At 39.1% G+C, this 18,232-nt stretch overlaps 1 protein-coding gene across 3 annotated transcripts in view; it reads left to right on the forward strand.

Annotated features, from left to right (window-relative positions):
- The window catches only part of PCSK5 (proprotein convertase subtilisin/kexin type 5), a 449,210-nt gene that overhangs the window by 90,137 nt on the left and 340,841 nt on the right, over window positions 1-18,232 (forward strand). For all 3 annotated transcript variants that reach the window (XM_026001533.2, XM_072762655.1, XM_026001535.2), the window contains exon 3: window positions 5,559-5,672. In XM_026001533.2, coding sequence (XP_025857318.2) covers window positions 5,559-5,672 — 114 coding nt within the window. The remainder of the gene's footprint in view (window positions 1-5,558; window positions 5,673-18,232) is intronic.

The following is an 18,232-nucleotide window of genomic DNA, read 5'->3' on the forward strand; positions in this document are numbered from 1 at the left end:
TCTTTTTCCCCCTCAGTTTTGTCAGTGGTACTCAAAGATACAAAATATGGAATTCTACATATTTTATTTCCTGGCAACTGCCTCATAAGATCATGAAAACAATACTAAAATTTACTCTACTCCTTTCTTAAATATTAATCTCACATCTTCATGGAATGACTTGAGATCATTTATCAACTGGAGCACCTAAGTACCTCTGTTGTGTTTAGCACAAACTTTGTATTCCCAGTCAAATCAGAGAATAGAATATATAGATAAAAATGCAAAGTTAGAAGGAGACTAGAGGACATATTTTGTCTGTTTTCTCTCACGTTACAGATAAAAAAGTCCACGAAGATTTTGCAAGGTCACATAGGTAACTGGTGGCAAATCTAACATTGTAACTGATTTCTCCACATTCCAACCACTTCTTTTTGTTATTTATCCACATTTTTCTCAATACTCACCATGTTAAGACATTATACAAAGCCATCTAAAATGCCTTTTATATACTATTTTTCTCATTTCTTTAAAAACATGTAGTATGCACATTTGGTCACATTTTAGATCATTGGATTATATGATAGTACTCAACCAATGGAACATATTAAGTTAAAAGAAATCATAAATTGTTTGTATAAGTGATATATTCATGTAATTCAAAAGTAACACAGTATGAAAAGGCATGTGCTAAAGATTTCTCTCCTGTGTCTATATCCCCTATCTCAAGAAGTTTTGTGTGTAATCACTTCAGAGAAATGCAAAGATCATAGTTTTCTTTATAGACTATGTCTTTCATTTCATTTCAAGCTATATCATGGAGACTGTTCTCAGTACATAACTTAGTCACATTCTCATGTATGGTTGCATTGTACTCCATCGTATTGATATGTCATTATTAATCCCTATCAGTATATATTCAGGTTGTCTACAGCTTGCAGTTATTACAGTGATTTGGTGAATAGCCTTGCATGTTTACATGTATAAATAAATATGTGGGTTAAGTTCCTAAAAGTAGCATGACTTCTTGTAAAATTTTTGTAGATATTGTCTAATTATGTTCCATAGAGCTGGACAGCTGTGTATTCCCATTATCATTATATAAGAATGATTGTTGTATCATGCCCTTACTAATAGGATGTTATCTCATATTGTTTGTATCTGAAAGGTGGAAAAGTGGTATCTTACTGTGGTTTTCATTTACTTTTGTCTTTATCTGCATGAGGTTAGGCATATTTTTATACATTTAAGAAACTATCTTTTCAGAGATTACTATACTCCTACCCTTTGCCTGCGTTCCTACTGAATTTTTCTCTTATTGACTGTAGAAACTCTTTATATATTAGGGAATTATAGGAGCTGGAAACATTTCCCGTTTGTCATCTGCCTTGCTTTTGAAGCTTTTTTTTTTTTTTTTGCCATGCCAAATTTATTTTTTTATGTTGTAAAATGTATCACTTTTTCTAAATCACTTTTTCAATTTGCATTATACTTGGATAAGCATCTCCCATTCTAAGATATTTTTTTAAATCTCACATATTTCTCAGGGTACTTTTATGGTTTTGTTTACTTTTACATTTAAATATCATTCATTTGGAATTGGTCCTGATGTAAGATGTTAGCATGATTTCAATTTTATTTTATTTTTCCCCAGTTGGTTGTTGTTTTACCATCACTTATGAAGTAATCTGTTTTCCCCACATGATTTAAGGTAGCACCCTTATCATATACTATATTTGGGGTCAATTTCTTGACTTTCCATTCTATTCCATTGAAATCTGTTGACATTTCCTACCAGTATGTGTTTTAATCATTAGTTTTAATATATTTTAATGTCTAAAAGGCTAGTTCCTCCCCACTGCAAGATATATTTTTAAAGTGACACCTTAATTTTTTAAAATTTCAGCTTTATTGACGCATAATCAACATAGAAAATTGTAAGATGTTTAAAGTGTATGTTGTGATTATTATATATATATTTAACATTCATTACGATATATGTGTGTATATATGTGTATATGTGTATACACATATATATACATTTTTTTGGCGAGAACATTCATGTTCTACTTTCTAAGCAGATTTCAATTATATGATAGTGTTATCAACTGTCATCACCATTATGTTAGATCCTGAGATGTTACTCATTTTCCAGTTGAATGTGTACCCTTTTACCAACCTGTCTCTATTTCTGCCACCCCTCAACCTCTGACAACCACTTTTCTACAAGTCTGACTTTTTTTCCTAAGAATCTCCATATAAGTGATGCCATGCAGTAGTTGTCTTTCTTGTGCTATTGTAATTTGTTTTCCAAGTTTATTTATATAATAAGTTATATAACTTCTTTTTTATCCTATTTCAGAAAGTTTTTAAATTGCAAAATAATGAGAGATGAGTTCAGCTGTGATTGTCTGGTGGGGGGGTAGGCTTCACAGAATTTTCATGTAATGTGCTTTGCTTGACGCGTGGAATCTGATGAAAGAGAACATCTTTAGAAAAAGATTCTGGCAGGGGGGTTGCCCACTGTTCACTCGGACCATATAGGGAGGAGAGCTGTATTGGTAAAGGGGAGTGTCCTTAAAGCCATGCAGCACACATTTGTTGAAGTTAATGAAGTCTACACTGAAGCTTCAAAGGTCCTGTGGTTTTTAGAGTCTGGATTAACTGTAGTTCCTTAATATATAAGAAATAGAACCTTCAGAATTTAAACCAGTGAAGGAAAGCACACAGTTTTCCTTTTATTGTCCTGGGCTGACTAGTTTTTTGAAAATGAATTTCTAAGCATCTTTTCTATGCATTGTGGCTTCTTGGCAAAAAGTGAAATCTGTATAATGCATTACCTCCGAGCTTTTTCTCAAAGGGCTCAAGGACAGACATATGGATAATGGTTTAAAAAAATATATATAGTCTTTCCAGTCATAGAAATCTTCCGATCCAAGAGGTGCTTTTCCCACTTTCCAAAAAAATGTAGGGCTCTATACTCATACTCCTAAAGCACCAAGACAAAATACATGATACCTGACCCTAAAAACAAAACAAAACAAAACACAATGTACTTTTCTTGAATATTTCAGTCCTGTGATTGGATAGAATGACTTGTAGCCAAATCTAGAGGCCAACTTGCAGTGCCACCTTCTAGCCACCAAGCCCAGCACTTGTGTTTGGTAAAATTATAGAAGAGATGCTGTTTGGTAGGATGTTTTGTTCTATTTTAGTACCTGTAGTTCATCTAGGAAAATGGCTGTCACTTGGTTTTCTCACATACTTATCCCACATTTGTGTATACGTGTGTGCGCACGCTTATGGGAAGTGTGTACTTAAGAGTGGTGTTGTAGAAACAATGATATGCGCCCCTCCCAGTATAGACTTGGTCTGATCTCCAGCAATCTGTTTGAGACCACACTGGGGGATTTGACACTTTCCAGTTTATGTATACATCTAGGTGGCAATTCACAATTGATTGGAGGCTCTGTTCGGGGAAAAAGCCACCGCCAATATAGGATTAGTTTGGAAAGAGTTCCATCTAAACAGATCTGCAGCCTTCTTTTTTACCAAGCGTGTGAATAGGTACTGGTTTAATCATACTGGGATATGACTCAGACAGTAATGTAAGGATTGCAAATATAATCTACATAGTCAGAATGTTCACAGATACTCTAATTAATAGAGTGATAGATGCCATTAATGGGGATAACTGCATCTTTACTAGGTGGATAATTGTGAAATACATGCTAAATATTTCTTGGTAAAATGTAAGTCCTTCAAAGCCAAAGACTTTTTTTAACTCCTCTTTATATTGCCAGCACAGTGTCTGGTACAGAATAGACACTTACTGCTTATTGAATGAATAAGTGGGTGAATGAAACTCATTCCTTAGCAATATTATTTGAAATGAAGAGATTAAAACGTTTCCTGGAAATAGAAAAAAGTACATGCGTGCCCATGCTTGCTGCTGCATTTTGATTGAGAAGGAAATTTATTTTCCCCTTTATTTTTAGAAACAGTCCCTTAAAAATTACCCTCTTCATTAAAAGAAATTTTACATGCATTTTAATGCCACATTAGTTTCGATGTGATTTCTAAAGAGCAGTCGCTCGAGTCAAAGAAAACACAAGATCCCTCTTAGCTTCCTGACAACCATTGTCCTGTAGTTCAAAGAAAGACACACAGTCCCTCCTATCCAGTATGCACAGCTACGTGTGTTGGGGATGGGAGGGTGTAGAATGACTCAGTGCCAAAGAGTCACTTAGTCTATGTTAAATAAAACAGGAGCACAGGAACACCTTTCATTTTCTAGAATATTATTTTTCGTTTATTTGGCTTTTTTTCTGTACTGATAATTTTGCCTAAAATACCTGTCAGCACATGTATGATGCTTAGCTGTGATCCTAATCATAAATGGCTTTTACATTTGTTTAGGAAGCTATGTAATTCTGTCTGCCTTGTTAGTGCTGTAACCTGGAATTCACTATTTAAATTCATCTTGCATATCAATAATCTTGTTGAGTATATTTCCTGATAGGTGAATCAGGGAAATTTATTAGTTTGGCTTTTGGCCTTAGTGCCTCGTTTATGGCTGTGCATTTTTGAGCCTGTTAATCAGTAGGCAAAAATGATTTTGAGATCTTTATTGAATGGATGAATATGGAATCTCTAGTGGACTACAAAGTCTCTTTCCCCTCAATTTTTAATCTCTTTGTGAAGAGTAGGGGTAACTGGTAGAACAGAACATTTTAGAGTATTGTGGCTAAATTAGCAGGAGATATCCAACAGAGAAGAACTTACTTAGGAACAAATTATAGGATGACACTGGGGCTGATACTGCTTATCAGATGCAGCATTCAAAATAGAACATGCTTAGTTTTATGTTGCTGTTATGACCTCTTTAAAAAAAACCCATATGGAGCCCTAACAGGTTATAATTCTGTATTAAACTCAGAAGTTCTCGGTTGCTTTGTTTTAGCACAAGTGTTGGCTAAATGTTCAGACTTCTTCAAGGGCGGTAGGTGTGAATTTGAACTGGTATGGAGCATTTGGCTCAGGAAATTGAGTGATTTCTCCAATTTTGTACCAGAGACAGGTCTAGGGCTTTGGTTTTCTGATTCCCCAAATATTGCTGTTTCCATCACACTATGTGGTAAAAAGCCATTTCTTAAAAAAAAAAAAAAAAAAAGAAAGAAAGAAAAAAGAAAAAAAGGATATTTATTGTCTGGATCTTTATAAAAAGGTTTGCTGACCCTTAATATGAGGTCAGGGTGAAAAAAATTAGTATAAAAATTAACTTATCAATTTGCAATAAATTTGTGAGTAAAATATGCTTTCCGAAGAAGCTAAAAGGTAGCATGTTGTTAAGAGATAGAGATGACGTGTCATTTAAGACTAACAAGCCCATATGCCTTGAAAATAAAGGAGAACTAGGATTCTAGAGACTCCGAGCCCCTGGACTCAAGTTACCTGCCTGAAGTCTGTGAGTTGCACAGAGTCGGCTCAGGATGGGACATGCCGCACAGACTGTCATTGATGTTGTGCTAACCCTGGTGGGACTTTGAACACTCACCAAATGTCCTTCTTCTTGGCAGGTGGAATGGATCCAACAGCAAGTGGTAAAAAAACGGACAAAGAGGGATTATGACTTCAGTCGTGCCCAGCCGACTTACTTCAACGATCCCAAGTGGCCAAGCATGTGGTATATGGTGAGGAGGCCTGACCTGGGGCCGTGTTGTGCAGGGGATGTCCTTGGGGTCTGGGAAGACACAGAAGCAAGGGCCAGAGACATTATTCTGTTTCAAGACTCGCCATGTGAGATTGGTTGAAGGCACATGATGTTTTCTGGATCTTTTTGGAACTTTGCTCTTTGGTTCTAAGGAGAAAGAGAAGGGATTTGGGACTTATGGAATTTCTATTTGAGAGTTTACTCTGGGTAGCCTTCTAAATCTGAGCCAGAGGATAGAAAAATATACCGAGGCCCAGACAGACACCCTTAGACCTATCAGTAATCCCGTTCCTCTCTGATATGCATTGCTTCCACCTTGAAACCCGTCTGGGTAATGGATCCTGGCTCTTGGAAATCATTGAAATGACCCTGCTGGTCATTTCATACGTGCCTGCTTACTTGAGGTAATCATTTTTAAAAACTAGGGAAAATAATTTTTTAAACCAAGGACAAAACTAGTTGGAGAGGGTGTGCCTTGTAGCTAGTTCGGTGGTTCAAGCAAAAACTTGCAGTGAGGGGAACTGCCTTAAGTGTTGGGAAGAGCAGTCCACCTCTTCCCTTGGCATTGCCTCCTTGGAAACTATTCCTCCAGTCCCCGAGTTTTGCGGTGGTGATCACTGAGAACTCGGTTACTTTTCTTCATGAAACCTTCCTGTCTCCAGTTTGCTCTGTAATCTACAAAGATACTTTAATCTTCTTTGAAAGTCTCTATTGCTCACTATTGCCAGGGGGTTTTCCCCTCACCTGTTGTATTTTTTGCAATCCTGTCCCGGCTTCCTTGCACATCCATAGCATGGTGTGGACTGGTCTTATGTTTTCCTTCCTCCGTGCCTTTCATTCCTTCCTCCTGGGGGTGCTCTTCCTGCCTTTCCCCACGGCCTTAGGCGGTCACTCCCCCAGTCTTCGGGACCCATGACTGAGGCTCACTGCTTCAGGTCTCCCTGGTCTTCACCTGTCCACTCTTTCCTTCCTTGGCTGTCCCAGGCCTTCTGTCTCTACCGTGCATGGCATCCTTCCCTTGCCTCTTTGTTGTACAGCTGTTGATATTTTAATCATACTCCCCTGTTACACGGGATGAGGAGTAGGGTCCCCTGCAGAACCTGACCTAGCACGTTTCAGCGCCAGAAATTTGTGCTGAATTTGAGATGGGTGGAAGTGGCTGGCTTCTCCTCCACTTCCCTTTTCTTAGTCTTACCCAGAAATGGAAGGTTGTGGAAACCCCTTTTTGGACCTGAAAAGAATTTTGCATAGAGAACTCTTTCAGATGTAACAAATGAGAGAAAGAAAGAGTGTGTGCGTGCAAGCTAGAGAGCCATAAAGCTAAATTCAAATGGAGGTGGAACTCTAAATAGCCTTTGAGTAGAAATCACTGAGGGAACGGTAAGATACTTGACAGCTGGTAAGCTCCAAGACCAAGGAAGAGTGTGTATCACATGGGAAGGCATTAGAATGAGTGTTGGGAGGACCTAAGGAGCTTTGTCCATGCTGACAAAATGATAAAAGTATAATGGGATTAAGAGAGAGGATGGAAGCAAAATCCCTTGCCACCTCTGTTCAGAAGGCCAAGGAGAGGGAGACACCCCCCACCCCCCCTTGCCTTACACCTGTCTCACTGAATGGTGGATATGTAAGGCAGCTTTCCCTGACCCTTTCGTCACTCCAGCAGGGCAGCCTAGGCTCTAGAAGAAACCATGGCCAAAGCATTAGCACACTGGCCAGCCTGTGGAGCGAGATCTCTTCACCCCCAAGAACCATGGCTGTTTCTTTGTAAATTCCCTTTCACTATGATGAAAGGTTGATGGAAGAGCTTTTGTTTGGGCATTTAAAATGTTAGGTTTTTTCCAACACCTGTTTGATAGTTCAAATAGGTAACATTTTTAGGGAGCACTCGTTGTGTACCAAGCAGTGGTGCTAAATAGTTTGCGTATGCTTATAATGTAGTGTGAACAAAAGTGTGTGTATGAGTATCGGTCGCTTTAAGAGTGAGGAGTCGATAGCTCCTGTTATTTAGACAACTTGCCTAAAATCACCCAGCCTGGAAGTGGTAGAGACTGCCAAACCAAGCAAGTTAATGGAGTCCATGGGACTGACCTGGCATCCTGTCCTTACCTCACCCTTCTGCTATTTACAAACACTATCATAGGAAAAACCCTCTATTCAACCCTCTAAGGACTTCCAACCATAGAGAAATGGCTAAAATTCAAGCAGAATGGTGGGTGCCATGGAAGCTGAACAAATTATCTTGGAAAACTAGAGTGTTTCAAAGCTTCCTATGAAGTAATTGCTTTTCCCTGAACAAAAGCAATGGGAAGTCCGTTACACACCTTATGTATATCTGCCAGGAGTAATATGATAGAATGAGTACTAGTACTTCAAATCTGTCAGCCTGGATGCATATCCTCATTGCTTCACTTACTGTGCCATGAGTGAATCACTTTAACTCACTTCAACTGTAAAATAAGAGTATCTGGCTCTTATGTATGAGTTAGCTACTGCTGTGTAACAAATCACAGAAAATCAATTTCAAAACAATTATCTCATGGGTTCTTGGGTCAGGCATTCAGACAAGGCCCAGCAGTGAAGGCTTCCCTTTCTGTGGTGTCTGGGACTTGAGCTGGATGACTCAAAGCCTTGGGTGAAGCTGGAGGATTCATTCACAAGTGGCTTAGCTATTGGCCTCACCACAGGGCTCCTGAGATGGTGTTAGCTTCCCCCAGGGCATATGATGCAAGAGATCATGTTAGAAGTGGTGATGGCTTTTATCATCTAAACTCAGAAGTCACAGACTGTTTCTTCTAGAATTTCCTATCAGTTCCATGTGCCAGCTCTGATTTAGTGTGTGAGGGGACCGTATGGTGAGGGTGTGTGCGCGAAGAGGTGTGAGGATTTTTTGGGAAGCTGGTCCCCACAACTAAATGCATTACCACATGAGAAGCCTTTAGCACAGTGCCTTTTCTGACACTAGAAAACCATTAATAAATCTTAACTGTTATTGCTCTCTGACCTTTTAATGCAATACATGCTGTTTCCTTTTGTCTGTTGTTTAAACCGCTGCTAGTCAAGGAAGGGGGGGGGATCATATGTCCAGTGGGAACTCTTCAGAGCACTCTAGTGACACATCAGTGACCCAGCTGAGGCAACATACTGATTTTCTTTTTCCTTTCTCTGAGGCCTGGTCCCTGCTACAGTTTCCGAGGGCTGCTTGGCGAACCTCCATAGGGTCCTGCCTTCAACTCATTAGCCTGGGCCCCGGCCTGTCATTCTATATTTATCACAGGAGAGTGGAGATTAAAGAATGGCCTGAAGTGTGCCTGAGTGTCTCTTTTAATTAATTTAAAAGCTTTGCCTCTGTTGCTCCTCCCCTTGGAAACTGGTGTGTGAAACCATTATGTCTGGCCTTGGGGCTTGGGCAGTTTATCCAGGGAAATGTGCATCTGCATCTACAAGAGTTGGTTATGGAGGAGACCATGGCTGTATAATTACACCTCTGTCCTGAAATACTGTGTTTGGGCTTCCAGGAGCAGGAGGGCCCCATCCTAAAACTAGCACTCACCTCTTGTCGCATCAACAGACTTCTCCCCTACCTACTCTTTGTCTGGCAAAGGGGCAAGCCCTGAGGCTTGAGGAAGCCATGATTTGTGCTTCCTAAGAAGGTCAGTAAAGCAGGGGAGCTTTACTGGGCAAAACTCAGTAAGAAAGCTTGCTGGGCAAAGGACTCCTTCCAGAAGTTTCTCTGGGATCATATACGTACATCCAGCCTCTGCTCCTTGAGCTTTGGGCTGTAATTCTTGCTTGCAGGTCTGCTACTTCTATTGGGAGAAGCTAAAAGCTCCTGAGTAGTTTTTTAAAACCTATCCAAGCTTGGGCTCCCCCATCAGCGATTCTTTGTTTTGGAGAGTGTGGCTCGAGTGGTGGGATTTCATTGGTGCTAACTCAGGATGGAGAAGTTGGCAGCTAGGTAAGAATGCTGTGTTACTTAGTGCCCTGAGTCTAGTATATAGTAAATACTCAATAAATGCTCATCAAATAAATAGTTGAGTAAGCTGAATAAAAGGAAATCTGTGATGATCTCCACAGTAGACAAAATAATCAATCCCATTTGTTGAATGCTTAGTATGTGTCAAGCATGCTGCTAGACTTCTACATGTATTATCTTAACACCAGTGTTCCAGTGAGCTGGGGACTATTAATATAGTGATTTTACACATGAAGAAATTAAAGAAAGGACAAATTAAGTAACTTGTCCAAAGTCACCCTGCTTACCAGGGACAAGTGCTGGTATTCAAACCCGGCAACTCTGACCCCATAGGCTGGACTTCCAACCTTGATGTCCATGGTACACACACTGCTAGGGGTCAGAATCATCTGGAGGGATTGCTGCCCACCTCACTCATACCCCCATCCCAGATCTGGGAATTTGCATTTCTGACAGTTTCCCAATCTATGCTGATGTCAAGGTCCCAAGACCCCTTTGAGACCTCTTTGCTCTACCCTACCTCAAACATGAGTTTCTATGAATACAGCTGGCTCTTGTCTTCCCATCATCAGCTGGGGCACAGAGGGATTTTTAAACTTATGGGACACTTTAAAGCACACTTGGTCAACTTGTTTTTTCTTGATCTTCTACCTTTTTCTTACATTTTCTAGTTGGGAAACTGGCAACTTTGACATGAGAAGACATTTTTACTTTGCTTGCACTGATTGAAAATACTCTTGGCTTATATATTCTTTCAAGATGCTCCACAGGCAAAGGTATCTGACAGGAAAGGTCATGAAGATTTAGCCAAGTCTTTAGGAACTCAGTATGGCAGAAATGGTCTTAACGTACCCAGCTGGTATAGTGGAACGTTTTGATCCTACTAAAGAAAATTCAGTGTGACTCTAGAGACAGCAAGGCTCTAGAAGGTGCCTCTTCAAGAGTCTGGAAATGCCAATCGAACAAATTCAGGGGATTAAATATTTAAATAAGTTATTGGAAAATACTTCAGATACACAGAAATTGTAAAGGATGCCATGGACGCCTATCCACCTCTGCCCAAACTGAGGAATAGAACACTATACTGTTGGCCCCCTGTGAGCTCTGTCCTAATAGCATCCCTTTATCCCCTACAGAGTTAGCAGATGCAGAATTTGAAGTACATGAGGGAGATCCCCTTTGTAGGCAGATGCTTCTCTTTGTGGGGAGGGTATTCAATTTGCAGCAGATTAACATTATTTGAAATCATCATAAAACACCCATTCGTGGCTCGAATTTGACACTCGGCTCTTGACCAACAGTCTCTAGAAGACCACCTGGAAATGAAAATTGGAGGAAAAATTAAATTTGATAGAAAAGGTCTTTTGTTCCTTTTTGTCATGTAAATGTTTTATTGTGTAAAGAATTTGATGGAGCATTGTACGATATCTCTTGTCTAACAGAACTAATAATTTGGGGGGAAAAAGGAAAAACTAACAATTATTTTAGACAAGCCCATAGGAAAAAACTTAATTATTATTATTATTTTTTGGTTCCTGACTGATGGAAGGCAAGCTCAGTTCAAAAGGGAAAAGTGAGGAAGGGCTTGTGAAATCTTACTCTTTGACTCTCAGACTTTAGTAGTAGGTATGACTGAATTCTGAACGTGTCGTCTTAGCACACTAAAATTTTCTGTGATGAATATAGGGTGGCCTATTTAATATGCATTTTTCATGCCAGGCTCTAATAAATGGACTCACTTTTTTGATGTACTACCTTAAGATTTCATGAAAGCTCTCTGGGTGGCTTTTCTGAGGGGAAAAATTATATTTGTCGATCAGCAGAGTGAAAATTAGCTGAGTTCGGCTATGCATGTGGGGCATATCTGCCAAAAACTATGAACTAGCTAGGATAGTAATTGTGAAAAATGATTTTAAGCCACATGATTCTTTCTCAGCCAACTGGATGGTGTTCAGTACTCCAAGAGTTTGAGACATTGCTGTTTCTGTGGTTGGCACACATTTTCCTAATGATTTATACTGTCATTTGACTCTAATAAAATTTGGTGGAGTTTGTGGCATTATTGTCCTGGCAGCTTGGAAATCATCCTTTTAAAACACCCCATTTAGCTGGTTTAATTGAAAATGCAACATGGTGCAAATCTGCAACCATGTGGCACATCTTGATGCAAACAGGAGGTCTTCTGAGGAAGGACAGACTCCAGCCAAGCAACAAATGATGTACTGGTAGGAACTAATGGGGGCTTAGACATGATTTTGGTGTACAAAAATTTACTTCTAACTAGCTCTGTGACCTGTAGAAAGGTATTTTAGATCAACTTTAGCCCATCTGAAAAAATGAAAAATCTGGTCTGGATATATTTTCCCCTAAGTTCATTCGTGCTTGAACGTCCTCTAGTTCCACATCGCAAATTCAACTGGATACTGGGTCAAGAGAGACCACACACCACCAGGGGCTCATGTCTTGATTTACGGCTCAGACCCACCCCATGAGCTCCCAACTGTTATGTACCGTGCTTTGGTTTCATTAGTAGCTCAGATTCACTATGTCCCCTGTGTTGGGGGTCCCCAAGACCACCCCAGGTTTCGTGATTCATGAGGAAGGCTCACATGATTCAGCATATAGTCACATTCATGGCTATAATTTATTGCAGTGAGAGGGTACAACACAGAATCAGCAAAAAGAAAAGCCACATGGAGCAAAGTCCAGAGGAAACTAAGCGTAAGCTTCCAAAAGACTTATTTCAGTGGAGTCATACAGAAAGCACTTAATTCCTCCAGCAGCAAATTGTGACACCATGTGTGAGATGTTGCCTACCAAGGAAGCTCATTAGGGACTCAGGGTTCAGGGTTTTTATTGGGGATGGTTGTATAGGTACTCAGTGCCTCCCATGTACCCAAATTCCATGTTCCCTGAAGGTATTTATGCACACAATATTGTCTGTGCTAAACACTTTAGGCATAATGAAACATTTTGATGACAGAATGGTGAGAACTCTACCCAAATCCAAGTTCCCAGATGCCAGCCAAGGGCATTTAGGGGGGCCAAACACACAAGTGGCTGAGTTGAAGAATAGCTCAAGTTTTATTAAAACTTTGTGTTCACTGAACAAGTAAATTAACACCAAAGAAAAATGCTCAGAAGTATTCCCTCCCAAAAAGCAAACTGAATCCCCAGTATGGTCCATATTTGTTTTGTAGACTGGGAAATCCAGCTGAATCAAAGCAGAGATTTATTTTCTTCCCAACACCAAGGATAAAGATGGTCAATAAGTTGGCCACAGTACCTTCTTTTAATGAAGAGTCAGTGGAACATTTTATGGGTAGAAATTTGGATTCTTTTACTTGACCAAATCAGTTGATGGTAGTCTGCAGAAGTGCCATAGCAGAACTCTGTTGCTTGCTTATTATCATGATGACTGTGAGGACTTCATGTGATTTCGCTACCCCCACATGCCAGCTATGGTGGAAGTCTGTATGTTAGGAATATGAAAGTAACCTATAATTAACTAGTCAAAGTGCCAGTAATAGATGATCCACTTGAAAAAAAAATCACTTCAGATAATAGTCAACCTTGCCAGGTGCAAATTATTACAGTCTTTATGAATTTCCTTGAGCAAGCTAGAACTTATTCCATACTGGTCACTTATCTTCTCAGCCTTCTTTTCAAAGAAGAAAAGTACGTGGGTAGTCAGGTCCTTTGGGCCCCACTCTCACCTGATGAAGGGTGTGTTTATCAAGGTGAATAGAAAACAAGGTGAATAGAAACAAAGGTGTGTTTATCAAGATTTTAGTCAAACCTTTTCTTTCATTAGTAACTCATTTTCCGTTGGAGAGTGGGTAGCAACTGACCCTTTAGCTCCCTTCATCTGTGGTTGTCTTAACATGTTGAAGACAAGTTCTTTTTTACCAGTTTCTCTGAATTCCTCACTTCTCATTTACTTTTCACCCCACGTTAGGGCTCGTTCCAGTGATGAAAGCAGTTTTGGCTTATTTTACTCCTCTCTCGGCCAATAAGTAGGATTCTCTTAGTAAGTACTCAGTAAATGTTGTTTGAAAGTGAGGAGAGAGTCAGTGGTTCAGTCTTCATCTGACGTTTTCCAAATTCATAGAACTGAGTTGGCTCTTCCGAAAGGACGATGTGCCTTCAAATGTCTTGCGTTGAGAATTCAAATGTGACAATTATCAGAGGCATCCGGAATGCTGTTTTTCCTTGATCTTGGTTAGCAGTGAACGTGACTTTTACAGTAAAGTAAAAGAAATGATTCTTCGCATTGCAGGGATGAGAAGAATTGAGATGCCCCAGCTGCCTGGGGAAGAGAAAGTAATAACTGTCTTCAAATAGAATGCACACACACATCAATATGATTTTTCCAGTTTCTCAAGTGTGAGAAAATCCTTGGTAGACGGTCTCAGCCTAGGGATGGGATTCTAGGCTAGCAGTGGATAATCCAATATGCAAATAGTCCATGCTGAGAGACTCCCTGCACGACAGATGAAGGCAAATCACAGCGAGATAGGTAGATTGGAACTAGAAATTCCAGGAAGAGGATTTGATTACTTAATCGCGTAGGTCAGAATCAAAATTTGGTTATAACGTGGAGGTGCTCTTTGTGATGGGAGGCGGTGTGGACAAAGTAAAGAATGTGTTCACTGATTAATCTTTCCTTGATTAAAAGGAGAAGAACCTTATAAGTAATATCTTTATGCTAAGGAAAAAAGTCAGTTTGGATACGCCTATTCATATATTTAGTACAAAATTTACAGGATAGCCTTAATGACTACTTGGAAGAAATGTATCTTTTTTTTTTTTTTAAATCTGTCTTTTTTAGTTTCCTGGTTAGTCGAATTTTGACCCTTCTAAAAAGCCTACTGAGATGGAAGTTCTGATCCAAACAGACTAAATTAGCATGTCTGAAGTAGAGAGAATCATGCCGAGGTAGCACAGGATTGAGTTCTTTTAATGACCTCTTTGCATGGTTTCCGGAAACCGGGTTAAATTAGTGTTTTAAGGCCTGATGTTTGGGTTTGTTACCTAGTGATAGAGAAACCATTTTTATTTTTCAAGGAACTAAAAGAACTTCACCGAGTGTCTCCACAGTAATGAGTTAAGCATAGCAGTGCTACATAAATGTGCTTTTAGATCATTCCTGATATGCTGAAGTGTTTTATATGCCTCTTCTCTTTTTGCATTCATGCTTGTACACTGAATCTCAGGCCCTTCTGCTTCGCATCCATGCACACTACATACACAAGCACACGGAAACCAGTTCTGTGAATGTTTTGGCAACTAGTGCTCTGAGTCAGGTGGTCTTTAAGAAGATACGGGGGAGGTGGGAGCGCCTAGACCACCAAATTGGAATGAGTCTGAAAAATAACCTCAGCTCATGTTCAATACCCACTTTGTAAATTTTCACTAACCAGAAGTATACTCTCCTCAGATAGCCCTTTCTTCCCATAATGAACAATTTAGTTCAAAAACACTTCCTCATACTTGATCAGAAACTTATGTCCCTGTTGCTTCATGCACTCCTAAATTCCAGGTCGAAATTCCAGGTTGAGGATCACATCTGATCCCTATTTCACCAGCTTTCACTGCAAACATTACAGGAACTGTTTGGAAATTGAAAGCAAAAGTAGAGAGAATAACATAATGAACCCCATGTCCCTATCACCCACTTCGGTAACGATCAACTCAAGGCCAATATTCATTCATTTATTGCCTCCTCTATTTGATTATCTTTAAGCAATTCATACACTTCATTTCATCCCTGAATATTACAGTATGTATCTCTGTAAGATAAGAGCCATTTTTTTCCACAATACAATCATAATATCTTTTTACTTGTAAAAAATTAATAATTTCTTTATATTGTCAAATGCCCCATCTGTTTCAGATTTTCCCTATTGTCTCATAAATTTTTTCTTTGTAATTTGTTTGAGTCAGGATCCAAATGAGGCTCGTACTTGTGGGTTGGTTGGTATTTCTTTTAAATTTTATTTTATAGCTTACCTCCATTTTTTTTTTCTCCTTTGAAAATTTTTGGTTGAAGAATCTAGGTTACTTAGGGCTTGGTGTGGTCTAGATCTTGCTGATTGCATTTTCATGGGGTCCTTTAGCATGTTTTGTTCCTAATGTTACCACTAAGTCAATAGGTAGTAAGAGGTAAAGGCTCAATCAGATTCAAGTTCAAATTTATTTTTGAGAAGGTGAGGATGAGATAGCTCAGTACCTAGTTGTTATATGTGCCTCCATCAGCAGGTACAGAGTGTCTGCTTTGTGATCTTAGTGGTTACCATCTTGTAGATCCATCAGGGTTTAGAAAATAGTGATCTTCTCTTTCTGTGATTCCTTCTTCATTTATTTGGCTGAAATGTTTTGATATAAAGGGATTACCCATCAATTATTTGCCACCACAATGTACAGTTCCTACAGTTCTTTCATTTATCGGAAGTGTTCACTGAAAGCTATGAGCAAGGTTTTTTTGTTTGTTTGTTTGTTTCATTACCAAGAGTGGATTTAAATATATTTCATGTATTTTATTTCATTGACATTATAAATATCTTCCTTGCAGTGAAAACCCATTTAAGTTAGCCCCTAGGTCCTTTTGACATGACCCCAATATTCTTTTTCTGTGGCATAACAAGCTGTCCCATACTCTTCATGTGTATTTCCTGTTCCAGACGTGGAATCAACCATTTCTCCAAAGACCCCTTCTCCCCCTCTTTTTTTTTTTTAATTTGATGTTTAGAGACAATAATAGGAGTGCTGAGATTCTCACTATTGTTGAATTAGATTTTAGGACTTTGTAGTGAACAGAGTTGGAAATGTGCATTATTATGTATAAAATATAGCAGGAGTTTACACAGATACGTCCAATTTGAAAGCTATTCTACAGTTTATTTACTCTCATTAGTCTCACATCTGTATCTTTTCCCATGCTGACAATTCCGTTCTCAGTGACGCCAACCGAATTCCCTGCTGATTTAAATCTATTCTACCATCATAGTTGTTTTTCTTTTTTTTTTTTATTAACATGTTTTAATTTATTTCACATTCTGGGCTGTCAGTGAAAGAACAGGAAATATTACAAAGACATATATTTCTCTAGCTTGTAGAGGCAATAGATGGAGAGGAGCAAAACCATCTGTTCCAGCAACCTGATGCCTGGGAATTAATATTCTATTTTGAAGGAATGAAATTAACTTCACTAGGTCTATGCACAATAGCATATAATTATTTCCCCTAATGTGCCTACTTTAGAAAAGAGTATATTAAACTTGCCATTCTTTATTAGTTTGAAAGATGAAGTAAAACAGGACTAGAAACATTTCTAATTGTAGAAGTTTGTCCAAGGAAATGAAAGATTAAAGAGATCCGTAATGATCAAACCTGATTCAATCTGGACACGAAAAAGGGAATGTGCAATGAACAAATCATTTAAACTGGTTGTACACACTAATGAGCATTGAATTAGTTCTATCCTCCTAGGACTTAAGAACTAGGAGTTAACACAGACCGTTCAATAAAAGCATTAATTCAATGTGTAACAGAAGGGAAAATGAAGGAAAGCAACAAGAAAAGTAATTCCCACAGAAAAAAGTAAATTAGTAATGATTTTATTCATTCCGCAACGTTTATGGAGCTCCTCCTATGTATCAGACATAAGTTAACCTGCTGGGGATACAAATCTGAAAAAAGCTGTGTGCTCTGTTCCCTGGCCAAGTCATAGGCAGGCTGAGCAATCACTGACTTTCTGTGCTAACAACATAGTACAGGCATGCACATGAGTACTGTGGCCCCCTGCAAGTATATTTAAGCTGTTTGATATGGAGTTATAATCTTTCATTTGATTGCCCAGATCTCAAATTTCTAATGTGGAAGTGGAAATTAAATGATGGCAATTGAGTGATGGTACTTCTTCTTTGGGAGAGTGATTTCCACAGCCATTACAAAATTTAGTTCTGATGAAACACAACTTCTAAGGATTGTAAATAGATATCTCCAAAGGCAAGTGGTTTGGGATGTACTGGTTTGAACAAACTTAAAAACACTTCTTTCCTGCAGGACTTCTCAGAGCCTTTATTATCCTAATATGCTTTGTGAATTGGTGAGAGAGGGATATACATGTTAAAAAAAAAAAAAAAGTTTCTCTAACTTACTTGTCCTAAGAAAATATATTTTGAATGAAATGTTTCATTTGAGATTGTTTGAATTGTAAGTTATCAGAAAATTCAGTCCAGACTGTGGGAGAAGGAAAAGTGATAGAAGAGAGGGAATTGATTGGCGTGTGTGACCACAGCCTGACCCTCCTCCCTTGATCCAGGAGCTAAAGTGGCTCTCTGGGACCTGGTTCTTCCTCCCACTCTATGTAGCTCTGATCCCTCCAAGTGTTGGTCTCATTCCAAGCAAGCTTTCTGCTCATTACAAGTCACCTGTCCGTAACCCCTAGTTCAAATCTAATGGAACAATGAGAGCTTTTGCTGTGATGTTCTGAGAAAAGTTCTTGGGGGTGCACACCTTGTCCATCGTGTCTTACCTCCTCCCCTATTCTGTTCTTGTTT

The sequence above is a fragment of the Vulpes vulpes genome, chromosome 1 (assembly GCF_048418805.1).
Source record: "Vulpes vulpes isolate BD-2025 chromosome 1, VulVul3, whole genome shotgun sequence".
Lineage (NCBI taxonomy): Eukaryota > Metazoa > Chordata > Mammalia > Carnivora > Canidae > Vulpes > Vulpes vulpes.